Below are 24,133 nucleotides of genomic sequence, written 5' to 3' on the forward strand. Positions count from 1 at the left end.
ATATTATACATTTTGCCTTTAAAACCAGCCTTTCGTAAACATAACATAATTTATGCCGATCAACAGAATTTACGGCAAAAGCCACATACAATTTATGTTTACGGCGCGTTAAGCATTTTTGGATAATTGCGTATAAGGTGAATATATGGTCACAAGTAGAATAGTTTTTTCTGAAGCCAGTCTGAGCCTCTTGAATTAGATCATGCAGATTAGACCATTTTGTAATTCTTGTATTCAATATTGATGTAAATATTTTTCCAAGGATGCTCATTAAGGAGATTCCTCTATAATTATCTGGATTATCAAAACAGCCTTTCTTGTGTATTGGAATTATAATTGAACACGACCAGCTTTTGGGAAATATACAACTTTCGAATATGGTATTATAACATTTTTGGAGAAAAGGTAAAAGCTCTGTCGTCGAACATTTTATCATTTCAATTATAATTTGATCAGGACCTGGCGATTTACCATTCTTTAAGTTAGATATGGCTTCCCTTATTTCGATTTCTGAAATGGGGGTGTCTAAAATATGCATAGCTAAATCATTATCGGGGTCAGGCAAATCGTCCATAAAATCATGCTGTGTATCAATGTCATTAAAAACGTTTTTCGAAATGTCCGAAGCAATTTCCAAAATTTAGAAGGAGAGTGTATGGAGTCAGTAAGTTTTTGTTCCTTTTGTATAGAAATATCAGTCTTATATTTTCTGTAACAATCTTTATACTTGTTTCTCATTTTGCAAAAATGTTTTCTGTTATGGTCTGTTCGTATACACCGAAAACCCCTCAAGGTTTTACGGGCCTCTCTCCTGGCAGTTTTACATTCCTTACTTAATTGTAATTTACTTGGGTGCTGAGATGACCTGAGTTGTTTTTTCATACAATCTTCTGAGTCTAATAACACCTGAACAAGATCATCAATAGATCCATTAACATCAAAATCAAGTTTCTCGAGGAGATGTTCATAGCAAGGAGTTATCAGTTTCTTTAGGTTACTCAAAAATGTTGTTGAAAATGAATCGTTCCAAAAACGTTTTTCTTTGACATAGTTGACTGAATCATTGACATTAGAGTTGACATTATTGAATTGACAAGTCATTTCCAAAGGAAGATGATCAGAATCTACTCGATCTCCAACATTAAACATGTTTATAAATTGGAAAAAATCTGGTGAACAAATAAAATAATCATTCACACTAGACCCTTGTTGGCCACAATATGTAAATTCACCATTAATATCACCGTATACTCTACCATTCACTATATACAACTGGAGTGCATAACACACATCTAATAGCATTTGACCAAAGCTGTTAACAACAGTGTCATGAGATTTACGATCATCAATAGGAAAATATTCTTCATCAATAAAATGCATGTTATTGTTTGTGTTAGCATCATCATCAACTGTGACAGGTACATTGTTCAACTCACCTGTACGTGCATTCATATCTCCACACAAAACGTTATATGAATAAGATAGTTCTTGTTTATTGTCTAAAAAGAATTGTTCAGCTGTTCGATGTTACATTTGGAAGTTTTGTTCTTATAATACGTTGAACCTGTTGGTGGGATAATAAGTGCAAAATAGATTGACATCTTTGTTAGTGGAAAACAAATGTTTTGACAGTTTTAACCAAATAAAATTATCTACGTCACATGTCATTTGTTTGTACATCTTTCTAAAACGTTCATGGATACATATACACACGCCAACTGAAAGACGTCCATATTTAGACAATTTGATTGTAGGGCTATAAAATATATCATAACCATCTAACCAATTAATATTTAACATATCCTGGACAAATGTCTCCATGAGGCAAATAATATGAAACTTGCGAAGATATGAAATAAAATCAGTTTGAGTCGTTATCATCATTCGAACTATAGCCAGTGTTACAGGCAAGTGTCTTCTGGTGTTCATTGCTAAAGTTGTGTTCACTGTTGAGGTTTGTACGCTGTCTGCTGTTGATTTGGCTTTTATCGGACGTTGATGTGTTTCATTGATGGCTTCGTATTCTCTGATGTTGTGATTCAGACGTTTACGGCATGTCTTACCGCCTGGTCGTTGTTTTAATGTGTTGGGGATATTGACAAGATCCAACATACGCGACATTCAGAGGAACATTCAATCAAACAACTCGATAAGTCACGTGATAAAAGGCAGCATACCTCTGGAGAGTGTCAGAGTTCTGCGCCCTGGTAAAACTGTTGAACGTGAGAGATAAAGTTGAGCATATTCATCTCTCGCAGCTTCTGATGAGACAATTGTGTGCTGAGAGGCTGTTGAAGATGGTCGTGGCATCAAAGGGCGTTCGATCACAGTACCAGCACGCCGATTTTGGTTGATGGAATACGCTTGGCTCATTGTTGTTTTATGCATTTAGTTATATTACAGTCGATGACGATAAATAACCGCATAAATACAAAATGTGCTTGATATTATGAACAAAGTCCCCTGCCATGATGGTACGATGACATGCATCCACGAGTCTAGCATCTAGATCAATACTGTCGTCTCGTACAACAACCACAGGGTAGTGAGGAATAATACAGATTCCAACACACTTGGAGAATCAAAACCAACACATTGTGGGCGAGGTATTTACTGGATGTTGTGGAATAATATATATATAATCACATACGAAAAGCTACTGGAGTTGGTAATTGGTATTCGCCAGCATATACAACATGTACAACATATCCAACACAAATACAACATATCCAACACAAATACAACATATCCAACACAAATACAACATATACACTCGCGTAACCTTGATTCGTGGATATAAGGGAAGTGCGGCGAAATTCATATTTTAAATGCATGATTTCATTTTGTATACGCACTGATTATTTTATTCATTGATTCAGCAAATTGAAAATGCCTAATATTCCACGCGTGAATGAAACGTTTGTTTACGGAAGCCATTTGCAATCATCACCCATTCATGTGCCCACAAAATGTGACGTCACCTTGTTTCGTGGATTACGTAGTCGGTTACTTTATACCACAATGTACGACATCCCACTGCAGTAAGTATTGCCGCCAAGGAAAGCAGACAACGAGAAGTGAGAAGGTTGGAGCTAACGGTATATTTTTCACTTGACATTTTGTAAACATAAAATTTGGTAATGGTGGCTTTAGTGGTCTGGGGCTATTTATCTCAATGCTGAACAATTATATTTAGTGTACTTGCATGAAGTGCAGAGATTCGGAACTTTTTGTCAACGAGGCGTTGCATTGTATGTACATTAAAAGTACCGCTTCTTGATGTCAGTCAAGATTTAATTTACGAGCTAGCATGATAATTTCCGCGATCCACGAATCAAGGTTATCCACGAATTTAGGTTACAGTTCTGTACAACATGTACAACATACACAACACAAATACAACATATACAACACAAATACACAAATACAACATATACAACACAAATACAACGTATACAAGATATATAACATATACAACAAATACAACATATACAACACGAATACAACAAGTGCAACATATACAACAAATGCAACATATACACCACAAATACAACACGAATACAACATATACAACATATGCTTTTATTCGAGCAGTATCACGGCGGGGAACACCGGAAATAAACTTCACACATTGTACCTGTGTGGAGAATCGAACCCGGGTCTTCAGCGTGACGAGCGAACGCTTTAACCACCAGGCTACCTCAAGACATTGAAGAACCAGTTGAGCCATAACTGTAGCATGGATGTAGCAAACAGACAGATTGTATTTGGCACAAGTCATTAACGGACGAACTTTATACTCCAAGTGATGATAATAGTTATATTGTTTTGATGTCACGTGATCTGAGGGGGGTCATATAAATGGAGATTGAATTAAAAAATGAAAATCGTCTTCTAAATCATTTTCCAAACAATTTGTACACAACCCTTCCTCTCCAGGAATCATATTAGTACGGTGTCGACCGCTCTCAAACAACGTGCATGAGACTTAGAGCAGCTAGCGAGAGCAACTCTATATTTATGGATTGGGATACATACCAGTGTAGTCATTTTCTTCAAGGGCAGAGTGTGATTCATTGCATTTACCCTGGTTATAAGTAGCTGATCAATGCTGGCTTGCTGACTATAATCTAATTATTCCACCATTGCTATCGGAGGGATTTCCTAGCAATGAGAATCCTCCCTCGAAGCCGCTCCTGTTTATCTCCTGTGGACTTCTGAAGGACCGGTAACTCACTGTACAACTAGACAATCAGTAGGCAAGGAAACAGCCTCAGTCGCTGTGACACGAGCCAGATGGGCGGTGATATATTGACAATTGTGCGTTTTGACGACACAATCAGAAAACTGTTTATATATCAATTGTTTTCGTAATATTTTATGGTGTTTTAAATTATGTACCAGTCGTTCTTTAATCAAGAACTTTGGTTTTATAGCGTCCCAGACACACTATTCGCTTATTACGCCACCTCCAATGGTAGCCGGGGCAGGACAGTACAATGACCATATGCAATACAAGGTAAGCAATCCAAACACAATTAACGACATTTTTGTCTGAGTAAATGTTATGTTTTTTTTTTTTTATCTATTTGCAAGGATTCCAGGAAACATTGAAACAAAATATTCCCTTGTCTTTTGGAATGACGCGGTATTCCATGTGACCCGGGGCGGGGTGGGGTAGCCTAGCGGTTAAAGCGTTGGCTCGTCACGCCGATGGCCCGGGTTCGAATCCCCACATGGGTACAATGTGTGAAGCCCATTTCTGGTGCCCCCAGCCGTGATGTAGCTGGAATATTGCTAAGAGCGGCGTAAAACCAAACTCAGTCAGTCAGTCAGTCAATAGTGACCCAGTCGCCATCATGGCTTCGCTTTAAAACCAGACTCGAATGACACGACAACATCTAAATTACTGGGCGAAATAGAAATGGTCGGTCACTCGATAGAGCACCGATGTAAGAGGTTATGTCACTTGCGGATATATAAATAGTGTCAAGTGTATTCATCGTTTTGATAATCGATACTTGCAGGGTAGGTCCACTAGACAATGCATTAATGAAACAGCGTCGGATCATCCTGCAACACAGGACAAGAATGGAACACCCAAAATGAGTTTCTGGCACATGACATACCAACGCACCTGCCAACAAGCACCATTGTTGTCATTATGTGACAATTATGTACATAAATAAGGCAACTGCGCATTATTTGTAAGACAAAAATACATGTTCCTGTATTTTCAACTATCGAAAAAGATCGTTCTTGATTTGAAACACTTTGTTGACTGACCATCTCGAACGCAGCATCGAACAGTTGTCTCCAGAAGACGGTCGTAAGTTGTCAAGAAGAGTGTGTTGTGATAACTAAAGATACGATCGATCTTAGCCGATCAATAATCTGCACCGGTCACCCCGGTCGTGGACTGTGATAGATGTCAGTACGGTCAGAAGCCGAACGCGCATTACGACGCCGAGCGGAAGTCATCTAACACTACTGGGAAACGTTTTCTTTGTATTTCCGGTCAGTTAAGGGGCGTCTCACTCCGGTGATATTTCAATGCTTGTACGTTGCCTAGGTGACGTTCGCGACGTAGCAGGAGTATATCAAATAAGCCGCCCGACCATTGAAATAAACTCATGAAATCAAAGCCTGACGTCGGCGAATGGGTGACGGGGTGTTTGATTGCACGCCCTGGAAGCTCTGTATCTAGGAGAAGACAACTCCACAACACGACACCCGCTAATCGGAATTGCGCGGAGGTATTCGCCTTTAATCAAACCGTCTTTCCCAACACAATGTTATGTACTGGCCATAAATAGATTAATCCAAATAGGTTGTTGAAATGCATGTGTGTCTACAGGTAATACACAGATCTCGTATTGACCTAGTGACGTAGTACGTGACACTGTCACCTTCTCAACAGAGAGCATGATACCAAAGTGTAACGTGACGTTTGTTGGACACTTGACAGAATGGCCGGGTTCTGCTTTCATAAAATATCGAAACAGATATAAAAAGGAAATGTTTCATTCATAAAGGGATATCCCTACAACAGAGGAAATGAAGAGCTATTTAGGTTGGAGATCAATTCCTACTGCCTGTCAGTGATGATTGAGAGGACGGAGGGACTTGTATGAAGGCAGAGATCCCTGGGAATGAAGGAACCATTTACCTGACTCACTGGGCACTTCGGTCTACGAACATGGCGCAGGAAGGGACTTCGGCCTCACTTGCTGTTCACTGTGGCGGGCAGCTATATACTTCCAATCACAATTTATTGGAGAAAATATTCCAAGCTGTCAAAATAATGAAATATTGATTCCCCCAAGGAACAATTCTGGTCGCTATGGACACTTTGCGTGCAGCTGCAGCGATATACCAATGTAAAGATTGCTGAAATACATTTACCGTTAACACATAGTTTAGGAACAGTTCTTGGATTGTACAGATTGTTGAAAAGGACGGATGTCTGACATTTAAGTGTTACTTGTTGCAGAAGACGGTCGGTACGAATCTGAGAGTGAAATGTTGCTGTCATGGAGTTACGGTCGGTACGAATCTGAGAGTGAAATGTTGCTGTCATGGAGTCACGGTCGGTACGAATCTGAGAGTGAAATGTTGCTGTCATGGAGTCACGGTCGGTACGAATCTGAGAGTGAAATGTTGCTGTCATGGAGTCACGGTCGGTACGTCTGAAGGTGAAATATTGCTGACTTTGAGTCAAGGTCGGTACGTCTGAAGGTGAAATTTTGCTGTCGTGGGGCCACGGTCGGTCTGAGAGTGTCACCTTTGCCACCTGTGACCAAGACGATGATAAGAGGATTGGGATGGCATACACCATACAGCTATACTACCAGCCATTGGAAACTATTACGGACTGATCTAATCAAGTCTAATCCTATTCGTTTCGGAAACTGAGATTCAGTTTTCATTAAAATCTCTACTTGCTATTTTGTAACTGACCCGCTATTGGAAACATTCTGTCTCGTTGATTCTTTGTACTACCTCCCAAACACCGACTGTGTGTTTACCACCGACTCTCGACTGTAGAGCAAAACAATCCATTATGAATTCTCACCCAAACTTGATTCTGTCTTTTCTGATAAGTTAACAGTTAAAAAAACGTGACTGGGCGCAGAAAAAAGGAAAAGAAGATGTTTTCCATTTTCTAAAATTGATTTTCATTCCCGTACACCTGGATAAACATACCAAAAGCCCCTCGAGACTAATCAAACAGCTCCCACAGATGGCCAAACGCCAGATTCATCCCTTGCTAAATTTGATTTTGTTTTTCGAAAATCATTCTTACTTCATGAGTTCTACGTTTTACTTAAAGGGTGCTATCATTCTGTTCATGGTAATGTAATAAGCAGAATGCCTGAATGGCAGCGTTCACACTCGGCATTCATAGAAAATTATTATAGGCTACAAGCTGATTTAATTGTCATCAGTACTGTTTCCATTCTAGAAGTGTTTTGCATTAATATATATTTGATAGAATTACATTGTATCAAAGTGATTTAAGAAAAAGCGAAGGAATGTACAGGTGAGTGGTTTAACAATTGAACACATGGCTGGGGGAAGGGATCAGCACGTGGCTGGGGGGAAGGAGTGAACACGTGGGGGTTGAAGGGATGAACACGTGGATGGGGGAAGGGATGAACACGTGGCTGGGAAAAAAGGATGAACACGAGGCTGGGTGAAAGGATGAACACGTTGTTGGGCGAAGGGATGAACATGAGGCTGGGGTAAGGGACGAACACGTTGCTGTGTGAACTTATGAACACGTAGCTAGGGGTAGGAATGAACACGAGGCTGTGAGGGGGAATGAACACGTTGCTGGGGGAAGGGACGAACACGTTGCTGGGGGAAGGGATGAACACGTTGCTGGGGGAAGGGATGAGTGAATGAGCGTACACGTGGAAAAGTGTGTGTGTATGTGGGTGGTGTACACATGAATGAGTGAAGGAGTGTATACGTGGAACAGTGGAGAGATGCACAAGCTGGTGAGTGAAGGGACGTACACATTTTCTAAATCGAAACTGATCGCAATATGATCAACATTATGAAATACGGTAACAAATTTCAAATGGCTTCAGTTATAACAGGATTCAAAGCCAAGCAATCAGTTCAAAGAACAAACAATTTACTTTGAGCAAGTTTCGGCATCCAATCAATACACACATAGAGACTGGAGTTCCCGTATGCCAAATACACCCCTCCGTGACCCAGCCCAATAAACCTGCACCAATATCCATCAAACTTGTACCATGACATGTGGCAGCCATAATATCCCAGACGAAAGCTGGAATGAAATATCCCAATATAATTATCGATATCTAGCAAGTCTGGGCCCCTGCCATAGCGGCGTCATGTCCAACGTGGTTGGCCTGCACAGACATAGTGACTCTACTCCAGATTGGGGTTTGGTGTGGGGAGAGATGGGGGGAGGGGTGGTGGTGGATGTTGCCTCAATCACGTCAGTCTTGGGGTTTGGTTGTAGCATGATAGGATACAGAACGTTCTGGAAGTTGTCCAAAAAAAAGAGAGTTGCAATGACATATTCAGCCTCTACTTGGGGCTGTAAACGATACGACGCGATTCTCTAACCGTGCTCTTGACTCCTTGAGAGAGGAGAAGAAAGGTCTCTGAGGATTTCAAGTTCAGTTTTAATGAGTCGATACTAAACGGGAAACATGGCGTGATTTGGGGCAGCAATTGTATCCTTTTGAAAGGAAACGAGGGTATTACATTTGTTCGCTGTGCGTCAGGAAATAACAAAATATATTGGCAGTAGTGTTATTTCTTTAATATTCAAGATTCCCACGATTTAAGTTTTCTTTTTTTCACTTCAGTGTTAAAGTTAAAAATAATTCAAGCTATTTAATAAGTGAAGTCAAACTCTGCTTTCAATTTATTGTAATTTTTTTTCACTATTTGGATGTTCTGCCTGGATGCATGTAAAAACATCCGTATTATAGATTTGTTGCTTGATTTCTTGTGTATTTTAGTTTTTTGTATATTACAGTTTATCCAGTGACTCTCGATCAATTATCCACACACCACATGGCTTCACCGACAACGACAACGTCACAGATATGGATCTGACATCACAGGAATAACCACCAGAAATCATCAGATATTATGATGAAACATGATCAGTCACATTACATATCTATCACTTGGCATCACTAAACATAATCACATATCATATCCATCACCAGACATCATCTCACCGCCATATAGCTGGAATATTGCTGAGTGCGGCGTAAAACTAAACTCAACCCAAACTTCATCTCAGATCATTTTCAGTCACCATCAGCCACTGTCGTCAAACATCAACAGACATCTTCATCAGACCTCACAGACATCATCATCAACCATCATCCCATGTCATAGCATATTCAGACATCATCAAAGTCATTATCGTAAGATATCACCAGATATCATTGGACATCTTCATCAGTCATCACAGACATCATCAGTCATCATCTTCAGCATCATCATCAAACATCATCAGACATCATCAGTCACCATCAGCCATTATCGTCAGACATCATCAGTCACCATCAGCCATTATCGTCAGACATCAGACATCATCAGTCACCATCAGCCATTATCGTCAGACATCATCAGTCACCATCAGTCACCATCAGCATTATCGTCATCATCAGTCACATCATCATTATCGTCACCATCAGCCATTATCGTCAGACATCATCAGTCACCATCAGCCATTATCGTCAGACATCATCAGTCACCATCAGCATTATCGTCAGACATCAGACATCATCAGTCACCATCACCCATTATCGTCAGACATCATCAGTCACCATCAGCCATTATCGTCAGACATCATCAGTCACCATCAGCCATTATCGTCAGACATCATCAGTCACCATCAGCATTATCGTTATCGTCAGACATCATCAGTCACCATCAGCCATTATCGCATTATCGTCAGACATCATCAGTCACCATCAGTATCGCCATTATCGTCAGACATCATCAGTCACCATCAGCCATTATCGTCAGACATCATCAGTCACCATCAGCCATTATCGTCAGACATCATCATCATCAGTCACCATCACCATTATCGTCAGCACCATCATCATCAGCATTATCGTCAGATCATCAGACATCATCATCAGCCATTATCGTCAGACATCAGACATCAATCATCATCAGTCACCATCAGCCATTATCGTCAGACATCATCAGTCACCATCAGCCATTATCGTCAGACATCATCAGTCACCATCAGCCATTATCGTCAGACATCATCAGTCACCATCAGCCATTATCGTCAGACATCATCAGTCAGACATCATCAGTCACCATCACCCATTATCGTCAGATATCATCAGTCACCATCAGCCATTATCGTCAGACATCATCAGTCACCATCAGCCATTATCGTCAGACATCATCAGACATCATCAGTCACCATCAGCATTATCGTCAGACATCAGACATCATCAGTCACCATCAGCCATTATCGTCAGACATCATCAGTCACCATCAGCCATCATTATCGTCAGACATCATCAGTCACCATCAGCCATTATCGTCAGACATCATCAGTCACCATCAGCCATTATCGTCAGACATCATCAGTCACCATCAGCCATCATCGTCAGACATCATCAGTCACCATCAGCCATTATTGTCAGACATCATCAGTCACCATCAGCATTATCGTCAGACATCATCAGTCACCATCAGCATTATCGTCAGACATCATCAGTCACCATCAGCATTATCGTCAGACATCATCAGTCACCATCAGCATTATCGTCAGACATCATCAGTCACCATCAGCATTATCGTCAGACATCATCAGTCACCATCAGCATTATCGTCAGACATCTTTACATGGCATCATCAACAACCACGCATCAGTACCAGGTATCATCGTTATCAAGCTTCAGCATTAATCGCCAGACATCGCCTTTCGTCACCAAACCTTATAAAGAAGCAGATATTGTCATCAGACATCATATCTTCCTTGATCGGACGTTAAATCGCTCACTTCATCGCTGATACAGAATACAATCTATATTAGTGGAGCCCCGACCTGGTGTGTGTCTGATTTGTTTTGTATTCAGATTCAGAACTTGGACACCAGAATTGGACAGTGGTCAGTGATCACGACCGGTACCGCGATGAAGGGCCAGGCATGACTTGAAAGCAATATGTCCATCATCCAGTTACCTCCCCTTATTCCTACGTTTGCCTTTGCTGTTGTGGCTTCCCAAAAAGATTGATTGTGCAGTTTGGTATTTTCATTTTGTACTTGTCAGAAGTGACGTTGAGAGAAGTCCACTGTCTGCTTTGCATCAACATTCAAGACTGCTACTGAATAAACTCGCAACACAAAGCCAGCTGGAAGCCGCGTTTAGAGTTAGCATGGCGCGGGGACCTCTTCCGATGCATGGAGTTTCGGTCTGCTTTTACTGAATCTTCACGTATTCTAAAGAATTATGACTAATTCCACAATTTGTCTCCGCAATGGTGAGCCCTCATCTGTATCCGTGCTGGGGTTAGTATTGTTCAGTACCCATAACCGACACAGGTGACACGTAGCTGACACCTTGTTAGTCTGCGTGGTCTCAGTGAAACTTAGTCTCGACGACTCCGGGGACGTAGTTAATTTCAATGACCCTACTGAGATGCAGTTAGTCTCCACGACCCCGGTGAGACCCAGTTAGTCTCCACGACCCCGATGAGATGCAGTTAGTCTCCACGACCCCGATGAGATGCAGTTAATCTCCACGACCCCGATGAGATGCAGTTAATCTCCATGAGCCCGATGAGATGCAGTTAATCTCGATGAGCCCAGTGAGATGAAGGTAGTATCCACGACCCCGATGAGATGCAGATAATCTCCACGACCCCGATGAGATGCAGTTAATCTCGATGAGCCCAGTGAGATGAAGGTAGTATCCACCACCCCTATGAGATGCAGTTAATCTCGATGAGCCCAGTGAGATAATGGTAGTATCCACGACCCCGGTGACACCCAGTTAGTCTCCACGACCCCGATGAGACCCAGTTAGTCTCCACGACCCCGGTGGGATGTAGTTCGTTTTCATGAAGTTTTAGCCTACTCTTCTTGCCACAAGAAGTTGTGAGGCTTTCTGGGACTTTGTTGAACGTTAATACGCCTTCATCAGCTTGGCCAGTCTGAGGATTTGCAATTTCTTATAACTAGGTTTCAAACATGTAAAATCGACGCTCTTTCTGGACACTTTGAGTTACTCTCTGTTTTGTGGTTTCAAGACTGGTGACTAAAATATGTTCGAAACAACTTTAAATATGAACCGAATTAATAATCTAAGATCCTATTTCAAAGACATAGTGATAGGAGGATGACTGAGAAGGTCTGAGTAACTTGATGTGGTACACTCTCAACGGTTTCTGTGTAACAAAACTTTGTCTGTCTGTCTGTCTGTCTGTCTGTCTCTCTGTCTCTGTCTCTCTCTGTCTCTGTCTCTGTCTCTCTCTCTCTCTCTCTCTCTCTCTCTCTCTCTCTCTCTCTCACACACACACACACACACACACACACACCATCCCCAATACTGGCGGCAGGCGCCCTTGTTTTGTCTTTCCGGACTGATTAACGCTGGTGCGACCCGGCACAATGGATGGGCTCCAATCAATATACCCACGTGGGGAGTCGAACCTGTTGTGAGACTGCCGGCTGTCCAAAGAGGTGGCATCCCGTCCGTAAATACAGACATGAAATAGTACCTTCCTGACAACCGATCCTCGGAGTGTAGTTTCAGACAGGTCCGGAAACGTGTGGGACGAGGGTTAATCACAGTTCAAGCAAGATGTCGGATATATTGCGGGTTTCGTTGTAGAGCCCTGTCAGTAAGGGACAATTATCCAGTTCAGCTGATTGTATTTTCGGATGTTATACGGCTTGGTTGCAGTAAGAACAAATTGTCTGGTCCAACTGCTGGTATTTTAGTGTGGTGTATGTGCGGTTTACATGCTTAGGCCATCATTTTTGTACCGCGGCGTCTGGCCTGAGTTCTAGACCGATGACTCCTGGCTATGGTCGCACTTGCAATTCAGTTACGGCAGGTTTATAACTGAATTGGCCAATCTTTTATCGCTCCAGTCTCGCTTTCTTGTAGGAGCAAAGGCTGTGTTAATGATTCATGTTTTATTGCCAGTGTACAGGGTAGAGGAGATAAGCTGATGGGGCCGTGTAGAGAGAAACCGTCCAGTTTGGAGATGTGAGGAGAGAAATGTTGGAGAGATAAGGCGGGTGGGAGGTGACAGGAAAGAGTGTTTGAGTGAGCGCTGACATGAAAGGGGTATCGTGCAGAGGTGTGGGAACCGAGGTGCCATGACAGAGATGTCCTTAGATAGCTGTCGGGGCCGAGGTGCCATGACAGAGGTTTCACAAGAGACCTCCCTGAACGGAGGTTTCATGGCAGAATTATAATGAGAGAGGTGTCGGGAGGAAGATGACCTGAGAGAAGTGCATGTTTGGTTAGAACTGTTATGACAAGTTCTCAGGAGCATCGGAAAGGTGATTGGTAGTTTCTGGAAAGTGTATGATAGAATCCATGGTTGGGGCCTTGGTCTCTGCCCTTGCAGTGTTGCGTCCCTTAGAAATGTCAGCATCCACTGAATCCTCATTTCACCCGAACTAGATGGTATATGTATCAGGGTCTGTAGCACTGAGCATTTACGCCACGGTAACTACAAATAACATCCGTCCTTCTCGTTCACGGACGATGACTGGACACAAGACCTGCACAAGTCTCTAAGGTAATAATTTATAGTATAAATTATAATTTCTAAAGAATATGAATAACATACTGACGTCCTTAGATTGTACTGTCCGCTTGTCTAGGCTTGCCACTTGAAAGGATAGAATTACTATTTATCCATGGGCTTAGCATTCAGTACAGCCTTGGAGCACGGCTATCTGGACACAACAGATCGAGATGTTGCATCATTTTGATACACACATAACAGAAACCACTGGTTATATACAGTTAGTTGACATGACCTCACTGGGGCCGGTCACCTGAACAATGTACAGTATTGACCAAACTGGCCATTTGTTGACAGCCCTGGATGTAACGCCCTGGAACTGTGTTCGTTAGTGGGTGTTGATACAATCAGATGGGACACTTCATTAACTGATTACCGCCTGTGGCAGTCACTGAAACTAGGACACCAATGGAGCACGTGAATGGACAAAGTAGTTTCGGTCTCAAGGTGAAATGTTTGTTCGATTACAGCTCACGAGGTTGGCCGAGGCCAATACATGGATGTGATGGCTTGTGGCCACTGCGCACGCGAGCGTGTTTTTGCCTAATCTGAAACTGTGTATGGTCTGTAATTGAGATGATGGCAAAGACGGTATGTTCTCGGAGGAATGATCACGGCTAGATATTGGTACCTCAACTGGATGAAGGATATGCGTATAAGTACGATGATAATTAGTATTAGCGCAGCAGAGGAAGTGATGGTGGTGAAAAGTAGTAGTTGTTTGTTGTTTAACGCCGGACTCAGCAATATTCCAGCTATATGGCAACGGTCTGGACCAGACAATCCATTGATCACAGCATGAACATCAGTCTACGCAACTGGGATACGATGACATGTTTGTCAACAACGTCAGAAAGCCTGACCACCCGATCCCGTTTGTCGCGTCTTACGACAAGCGTAGGTTACTGTAGACTAAGTTTAACCCGGGTCTGCACGGGCTAGTAGCAGCCCTCTACATACCCTGGGTCGTACCATGGAAAGACCTCAAAGTCTAAACCACAAGTATGGCAAAGACGTTAATAACGTAAAGGAACTACGCTTAGGTGATTGCGCAACTGATCAGGTGTTGGCTAGTCTCAATAAATTCATTGCATAGTTTCATATTTCCTTTCATATTTACATATAGTTGCGAAGTCACACATTGTCGACTGGGAAGTGGGAGGTGACTTGTCCTGATCCTCTTAAAAAGCCTTCTGTCCCACTTTTCAGGCCAGCCGAAGGACTCTGTAGGGTTGCTGTCCTTCTCAGCACACTGCGCATCTACTCGGCGCAGTGATCACCATCAGTAATCATCGATCATCGATCAGCAGCAAAGCAGCAGCAATACAGCTGAATCCACTTCCTGTTTTCCTCACCTCAAGGGTTGTGTACGGTGCAGTAACCCTCGCCAATCTGGAAGTCCTACCTCAAGGGTTGTGTACGGTGCAGTAACCCTCGCCAATCTGGAAGTCCTACCTCAAGGGTTGTGTACAGTAACCCTCGCCAATCTGGAAGTCCTACCTCAAGGGTTGTGTACAGTAACCCTCGCCAATCTGGAAGTCCTACCTCAAGGGTTGTGTACGGTGCAGTAACCCTCGCCAATCTGGAAGTCCTACCTCAAGGGTTGTGTACGGTGCAGTAACCCTCGCCAATCTGGAAGTCCTACCTCAAGGGTTGTGTACGGTGCAGTAACCCTCGCCAATCTGGAAGTCCTACCTCAAGGGTTGTGTACGGTGCAGTAACCCTCGCCAATCTGGAAGTCCTACCTCAAGGGTTGTGTACGGTGCAGTAACCCTCGCCAATCTGGAAGTCCTACCTCAAGGGTTGTGTACGGTGCAGTAACCCTCGCCAATCTGGAAGTCCTACCTCAAGGGTTGTGTACGGTGCAGTAACCCTCGCCAATCTGGAAGTCCTACCTCAAGGGTTGTGTACGGTGCAGTAACCCTCGCCAATCTGGAAGTCCTACCTCAAGGGTTGTGTACGGTGCAGTAACCCTCGCCAATCTGGAAGTCCTACCTCAAGGGTTGTGTACGGTGCAGTAACCCTCGCCAATCTGGAAGTCCTACCTCAAGGGTTGTGTACAGTAACCCTCGCCAATCTGGAAGTCCTACCTCAAGGGTTGTGTACAGTAACCCTCGCCAATCTGGAAGTCCTACCTCAAGGGTTGTGTACAGTAACCCTCGCCAATCTGGAAGTCCTACCTCAAGAGTTGTGTACAGTAACCCTCGCCAATCTGGAAGTCCTACCTCAAGGGTTGCGTACGGTGCAGTAACCCTCGCCAATCTGGAAGTCCTACCTCAAGGGTTGTGTACAGTAACCCTCGCCAATCTGGAAGTCCTACCTTCCTGACACCAATGTTATGATTATCTCAGTAAAGTTTATGCCACATAGCATCGTATCTTTCTCATCGATTCTTTAATCCTGACATTTGTTTATCTTCAGGTTCGGATGGATTAACGGGAATTAACTGATCAACATCAAGTCAGATGTGTACATAACTTGTGTCTTACTGATGAAAGAGAAACACCACTGATCAACTGTCACCGAACAGTCAGAGAAGGTTGGAGACAGCTTTGACTCAATGACAGCTTAATGTTTGTGAAAAGCTCAGGTTATCTGTGCTCCATTCTGTTATTCTTTTATAAACAGACAATTTAACAAAATAATTAAAAAGAAAATTAATTCAAAGACAATAACCAAGAGCGTCATTGATTAACAGCCAGTCAACCAATGTATACCGTATGTCTGGCCAGTTTGCTTTGCGTCAATGTTATTTTATTTTCAAATGAATCAGCTTGTTATATCCCATCTGGCCTCGATAGAGCATGCCCTGCACAAGAACACCGACCAACGATTGCCAGTAAATTGAATCATTTTATTAGATGTCAAAGGGTATTAATATGATTGTATCATGCAGGGTGACAGCAAGCTGTCCAAATGTCAATCATCTGCTCACGTGACATGTTTGATCCCACCCACGCAGAGTTAGTTGTTGACTTTTAAAGACTCTTCATGTTAACCGACTTTAAAGGGATGTCATCATATGTTTGGCAATTTTCAATGGAAGGAATTATATTGTGTCTGTATGGTGTTGTTGACATTGGTAACAGGTACTGTTTGAATCACTGTAAGAGATGCCCTGATTGGGCTGGGCAAGGGCACAGACAACACAATCACACTTCTCCAGATGTACTGAACGTGTTGGCCAATGAAACTGAGGAACAGCATTCATCCAGTAGAATGGTTTTCTGATTAACTGGTAGGAATCAATCCAGAATCAGATGTAGATAATTGGTGCCTGTGGAACAGATGGCATGCCTTCTACTTGCACTCGCTGCAGTCCTGAAGCTCTCCTGCCTCAGTTGCCAAAGTGAGTGAGTGATTGAGTTTAATTTTACGCCGCTCTCAGTAATTTGCCAGGTATATGTAAGTAATCGAGTCTGGACCAGATAATCCAGTGATCAAGAGCATGAGCATCGATCTATGCAACTGGGATACGATGACATGTGTTCACTTGCCAGAGGTGCATTGACAAAAGAGTTATGTATCTGAGTAATGAAATAAAATTTTCATCGTGTTAAGATGAAAGCATCAGAAGGAAAATTAACTGCTGTATTTTTCTTAACTGGAAGGAAGTATAATTGCAAATATACTTTCTAACTTGCATAACATTTGCAAAATTAGCATGATAACTCCGAAAACTAAAAACAGGTGTTATAAAAATGAACATCCCAAATTTTATTAAAGCAACTTTTATTTAAGCAACACAATGCCGACGTTGTTATTAGTTAAGTACCGCCAGTAGGTTTGTCCGGGGAAGATAACGCTGAGTTACCAAATTATTCTACTCGTCCGAATTTTCGAAGTGACGGGTTAGGGTTAGGTGATATATAGCTGACTGTGGTCCTCAATCGAACAGTGAATGACCCCAGTGATCTGTCGAAGACAAGGTCTCACAAACATCTCCAGTGTAGAGAAGCTCCTTTAGCTTTCATCTTGTGAATCAGGGAACCCCTTTAGTCTTGGATTGTCGTATTTGTCGGGAAATACTTGGAGCGACTGCCATCGTATAGTACGGAGACCTCTTTAATTTCGCCGTGATCGTGTCAAAAAGTCCACAAACTATATACTCAGTACCGGACTACAATGATATCACGTTACAATGTTTTCATGATACGATGATCAGGGTAAAACCAGCTAACCAGGCCGATGTCACAGAACAAGCCCGTCCCGAATGACGGTGTTTCACAAAAGACTTTTACCACATAGTTTCGGCTATGATTTGTACAGAGACATCTCAACGTAAAGGAAAGTTACATTTCACGTCAGTGTCCGCAGCTAGCGTCCATCTGCCCTTGCTTGCGGCGTCGACTCTGCCGTCAGTTAATCGGCGTAGATGATGTTCCAAACATTGCTCGTCTCCATCGTGGTTGTCGCCACACGGTTCTCAACACACACCAGTAATCACACTTCATGAGCGCTATCTATAATTCATGAAATGCTGTTATTTGTAATAAATGCTATATTTTGTGGCCACGGTTTCGGATCTGTCTCGGCCACCCTGCTGCTAGACGCGCCGCAGCACACGACGTCTTCCCCGTCCTCATTGCTCAATGACAGGTATCTTTGCAGCATTGTTTTTGGCTCTGTAGTCTGATTTGAGCTGTCACTATTTTTCCCAGCAAGGCTTGATAATATAGGTTGGAAGAATGTTGAAGTGCAGAAGACACATGCGGCTATTTGGCATTTTGAAACGCGCGTTGTAAGTTGAGAGATATTGCCGGATGAGCATTGCCACAAACTTATTGTGCTGCCAGGTGGGCTTTTTTTCATGAAAAACACAAATAGGTTCATAGTTTGAATTAGCAGGCCAATAATACAACCAATACCGGGACCATCAGACGCTGTACGGAGATTGTTCCAGACGCTGTAACGTGACTTTATATTACATGTAGATATCAACACTAATCTCTTCTCTATATAGACCATATGTATAGCAGCATGGTTTCAGCAGTGGCGGATGCCAGTAACAAGTGTACATTGCAATCGATCAGTAATTGTTCAGTAGTGGTATACGTGCTGTATGTCGCCCCGGGTCGTGACTCGACTGGAGTGACAGACCTTAGGTAATGGAAGATACAGCTTCTGATGGACCCAGTACACAGAGGCCTGGGAGATGATGTTTACACGTACCTGACACGCTGAGTGCATCGGTTTGATTAATTGTTCGATGATGGTGAAAATAAATTGCTCTGTTCTTCAATTGTATAAACTTTAATGTGTTGGTGTGTGGTCCTTTGCATAGAGCTCGGGTCACAAATCAGTTGAAGTTAAGCAAAGTTTGGCGCGTAGAATACTTGGATGGGTGACCGTGTTTGGCAGCTTGAATCTTGACAGGTTCTGGGACTTCAATCCTGCCCAACAACGAAGACCATGTGATACATGTGGTCTCACCTTAGGCAAGTGAGTTTGTTCACTCAGCAGAAAATGGGTACCCGATGGGACTATAACTCTATGTGTGTGTGTGTGTGTGTGTGTGTGAGAGAGAGAGAGAGAGAGAGAGAGAGAGAGAGAGAGAGAGAGAGACGCCTTCTTCTGTCGTCACCACTGATGAAGACTGACTATATGATTATGAGTGAGAGAGAGAGGGAGACGCCTTCTTCTGTCGTCACCACTGATGAAGAATGTGACTATATGATTATGAGTGAGAGAGAGAGAGAGACGCCTTCTTCTGTCGTCACCACTGATGAAGACTGTGACTATATGATTATGAGTGGTGGAAGACTCACCACACGTCACACAGCCAGTAAGTGGTCGTCTCTCATGCGGGAGGTCTCAGGAATCAACAGGGCATGAAAAGGTTTTAACAAGCCTAAAGTTTTTTAATACTGATCGCTCCAGGTTCATCTCTCACGGGGATCTTGAACAGGCTGGTAAGGTGGTGACTTTGACTTTCTTGGATTCCATAGGAATCCTACTGGTGAACTAGTCGAAAGGTCAAATCCTACTGGTGAACTAACCGAAAAGGTCAGACTTGTATTGGTCAGACTGTCAGAGTCAGACTTGTATTGGTCAGACTTGTATTGGTCAGACTGTCAGAGTCAGACTTGTATTGGTCAGACTGTCAGAGCCAGACTTGTATTGGTCAGACTGTCAGAGTCAGACTTGTATTGGTCAGACTGTCAGAGTCAAACTTCTATTGGTCAGACTGTCAGAGTCAGACTACTACTGGTCAGACTGTCAGAGTCATTCGCCTCGTCTCTATATTAGGGTGTGACACTGTTGAGAAAAGGCGGTGGGTGGGTGGGTGGGTGGGTGCACACTTCATTTTCACCAGAGTTTCAACGGTCATTGAACAAACTTTTAGGACAAAAAGGGAGGTGCGCACTCCTCTGCACGCGGTGTAATACTCTGGGCTATCCCACCCAATCTAACGGCGATCTTGATTGATCCAGGTGAATACGCTGGGTAAGGTTCACCAGTTGGGAGAGAAGAGCGATCGTTCACCCCTGACCATCACCACGTCCCAATCGGTCACTGCTGTCCGCAAAGTCCCACTGGCCATCCACAATGCGTTCGATTTTGTAAGAGCTGTCCACAATCCTAATAGTACCAATCATTTCAGTTTAATCAACGTCATGGAAATAGTCAGTTACCGATTTGCCTCTGACCACGAGATCCTCCGCCTTCACATCCCTGCACTTTGACTTATTAGCTGGATGTAAAACCTGACCTGTTCACAAATATTGGGAACTGCGTATCAGATCTCTGTCAATGGGTATGGACCTCGGTCCTCAGTGAGTTCGTTCAATCAGTACCCAAGTTTGATGGTAAATAATAATGTGTATGATAACGTCATATAGTAACTCTTGATGTAAATGACACGCTCCACCTGTCATGTGTCCGAGTTTATGAACAAAGGGTCAGTTTTACTCTGACACGGTAATGGTCACTATGATTATATTACGATTACTGTTCGATCTGACTCTACAAAACTTGGTCCAATCCCACGAAATCTGCACATGGGCCTGAAGTGGCTCAGTCTCTCTCAGTAGCCGTAATCCACAGTGCGGAGTTATATCTCTTGGGCACGTCATGAATACCGCACATATCAATGTTTTCATGTTTGCAAGAACGAACTGGACAATTGTTTACCTTATACAACGACAGCATGACATGACACGAAAAGCATGTAAACATTGAAATTTAATTAACCTAACAACAGAAGGTCTTCAACGACGTCAGCAAAAGCAAACAAGCCACCCGAAAATCATGGGCATTACCTTTCGTTTAATGTCGTACTCAGCAATATGTTAGCTATATGATGACGGTCTGCAACTAACTCGAGTCTGAACCAGACGATCCAGTGATTGATATCATGAGCATCGACCCACTGGGATACGATGATCTGCATCAACCAAGGTAGGGATCCTAAACGGTCGTCAGTCGCCTTCTATGACAAGGATTGTTTGCTGACTACCTGTTGTAACCCGAACCTGCCCGTGTCCTGGAGGAACCTGAACGCAAGGAGGAGCTACAATCACGAATGGAAAGAAATTGCCAGGCTGTACACAAATGGCCGATTTCAGACACTTACTACTACACAAAGCTGTGGCTCCAGCGATGAACACGTGGAGGAGGTATTTGGAACCAAAAGAGGCGTCGTATAATGCCCGACGTTCGCAATATATTTGGTAACATTATTGGTAGGTTTTAAACGCTTGTGTGGTGATATATAATAGGTTAATGTCACCTTTTTGCATACTTTAATAATGTAAATTAGTACAGAATTCCAGTTGACAAACAAAGACGTCAAGAAACTATCGAGTATATATCTGGTGTCTGCAGTGGCATCGGTTCGCAGTACTCCTTGCACTGGCGATAGAACACGCTGAGGAAGGGCCTAATTGCGAGTTTGTGGGATACACACATTTTCCCAGTGACCCGTATTCAATTGTGCACAACGAAGTGTGCACGGTTCAAACGTCAATAAGTGATGGCTGCGGGTTCGACCCAACCACATTCTAGAAATAGGTTTAATGGCCGGCAATCAGCAAACAATTGGTCACGATCGTAAAGTTGTTCGATGAAGCCCTTGTCAGGGACATTAAAATTATCGGTGAAGTTAACACCGTCTGAACCTGCCCCACAGTGGATGTTTCAGCGATTAGAAACTAAACCAAGTCATGCTAATATTACGGAGTGAAGCGGAGAGTACTCATCAGTTGATTTTGGTGTTTGGTTGTCCCATAATTGAAGAAGGCACGCCGTTTCTGAGGGATAACAATCACAGCACGTGTACTTTATGCACTGAGAATATGAACGTCTACTGTTTCAACAAGGAACTACCAACACCTGAAATGTGTCTCGCCCATACCTCACTATCAGCGTCACGCCCATGCAACACTACAATCGCAACGTTTATAAAGCACTACCGGTCCCACGCCAATACAACACTACCAGCACCTAGCCTATACAGCACTACCAGCACCTCACCCATACAACACTACCAGCGCCCCACCCATACACCTCTACCAGCATCTCACCCATATACCTCTACCAGCATCCTCACCCATACATTACCACCTCTACCAGCATCTCACCCATACAGCACTACCAGCATCTCACCATACACCTCTACCAGCATCTCACCCATACAGCTCTACCAGCATCTCACCCATACAGCACTACCAGCATCTCACCCATACAGCTCTACCAGCATCTCACCCTCACCCATACAGCTCTACCAGCATCTCACCCATACAGCTCTACCAGCATCTCACCCATACAGCACTACCAGCATCTCACCCATACACCTCTACCAGCATCTCACCCATACAGCACTACCAGCATCTCACCCATACAGCACTACCAGCATCTCACCATACACCTCTACCAGCATCTCACCCATACAGCACTACCAGCATCTCACCCATACAGCAATACCAGCATCTCACCCATACACCTCTACCAGCATCTCACCCATACATACAGCATCAGCAGCATCTCATCTCACCCATACAGCACTACCAGCATCTCACCCATACAGCAGCATCTCACCCATACAGCACTACCAGCATCTCACCATACACCTCTACCAGCATCTCACCCATACAGCACAGCAGCATCTCACCCATACAGCATCTCACCCATACAGCACTACCAGCATCTCACCATACACCTCTACCAGCATCTCACCCATACAGCACTACCAGCATCTCACCCATACAGCATCTCACCCATACAGCACTACCAGCATCTCACCCATACACCTCTACCAGCATCTCACCCATACAGCACTACCAGCATCTCACCCATACAGCACTACCAGCATCTCACCCATACAGCACTACCAGCATCTCACCCATACACCTCTACCAGCATCTCACCCATACAGCACAGCAGCATCTCACCCATACAGCACTACCAGCATCTCACCCATACACCTCTACCAGCATCTCACCCATACAGCACAGCAGCATCTCACCCATACAGCACCTCACCCATACAACACTACCAGCATCTCACCCACTACTATTACCACACAGACACAGCTACTATTGCCACACAGACAAAACTACTAGTTCCACACAGACACAGCTATTATTGCCACACAGATACAGCTATAATTGCTACACAGATACAGCTATTATTGCCACACAGACACAGCTATTATTGCCACACAGATACAGCTATTATTGCTACACAGATACAGCTATTATTGCCACACAGACACAGCTATTATTGCCATACAAACACTGCTATTAGTGCCAGACAGACACAGCTACTATTATAGCAAATGAACTACTGCAACAACTGTCAAAGCCGATTCTGCAAAGATGCTAAGTCAACAATCGTTACACCACCACCTAGCGGATCTAGCGTTTTGGGATATAAAACTTTCCCGTCGAATGGTTTTCTGCTTTCATAGAAATATAACACTAAAAACATGTCAAATATAAACAAGACTGCTACCGGGACCTGATCATAATGCTGAAGGTATATAGCACTGCAGTCTTGTAACACGGCCGACTGGATGAAGGTATATAGTACTGCAGTCTTGTAACACTGCCGACTGGATGTAGGCAATCACCATGCAGTCTTGTAACACTGCCGACTGGATGAAGGTATATAGCACTGCAGTCTTGTAACACTGCCGACCTGGATGAAGGTATATAGCGCTGCAGTCTTGTAACACTGCCGACCTGGATGAAGGTATATAGCACTGCAGTCTTGTAACACTGCCGACCTGGATAAAGGCAATCACCATGCACTGTGTTGGAAAACAAGTGACACTTTTACAGTCCGGATTAACGAGTGCCAGGTATACAAATTCCTTAATGTTTCGTATTGGGAA

General features: G+C 43.3%; 2 protein-coding genes across 2 annotated transcripts in view; both read left to right on the top strand.

Moving 5' to 3' along the window:
* The window catches only part of LOC124261030, a 42,318-nt gene extending 26,193 nt beyond the window's left edge, over positions 1-16,125 (top strand). The window contains exons 4-9 of the mRNA XM_046695353.1: positions 9,817-10,060; positions 10,104-10,418; positions 10,542-10,860; positions 13,185-13,247; positions 15,226-15,414; positions 15,816-16,125. Coding sequence (XP_046551309.1) covers positions 9,817-10,060; positions 10,104-10,418; positions 10,542-10,860; positions 13,185-13,247; positions 15,226-15,414; positions 15,816-16,125 — 1,440 coding nt within the window. The remainder of the gene's footprint in view (positions 1-9,816; positions 10,061-10,103; positions 10,419-10,541; positions 10,861-13,184; positions 13,248-15,225; positions 15,415-15,815) is intronic.
* Positions 16,126-22,094: 5,969 nt separating this feature from the next.
* On the top strand, positions 22,095-23,360 carry LOC124261038 (uncharacterized protein PB18E9.04c-like). Its single transcript, XM_046695364.1, has one exon. It carries the CDS (start codon positions 22,095-22,097, stop codon positions 23,358-23,360), a length of 1,266 nt encoding a protein of 421 aa, XP_046551320.1.
* Positions 23,361-24,133: the final 773 nt, after the last annotated feature.

The sequence above is a fragment of the Haliotis rubra genome, unplaced genomic scaffold (assembly GCF_003918875.1).
Source record: "Haliotis rubra isolate DU_JTF1 unplaced genomic scaffold, ASM391887v1 Scf119, whole genome shotgun sequence".
In the NCBI taxonomy this organism is placed as follows: domain Eukaryota; kingdom Metazoa; phylum Mollusca; class Gastropoda; order Lepetellida; family Haliotidae; genus Haliotis; species Haliotis rubra.

Excerpts from the sequence above, each read along its gene's own strand:
- LOC124261038 (XM_046695364.1), top strand. The coding sequence starts at position 22,095 with ATGAACGTCTACTGTTTCAACAAGGAACTACCAACACCTGAAATGTGT.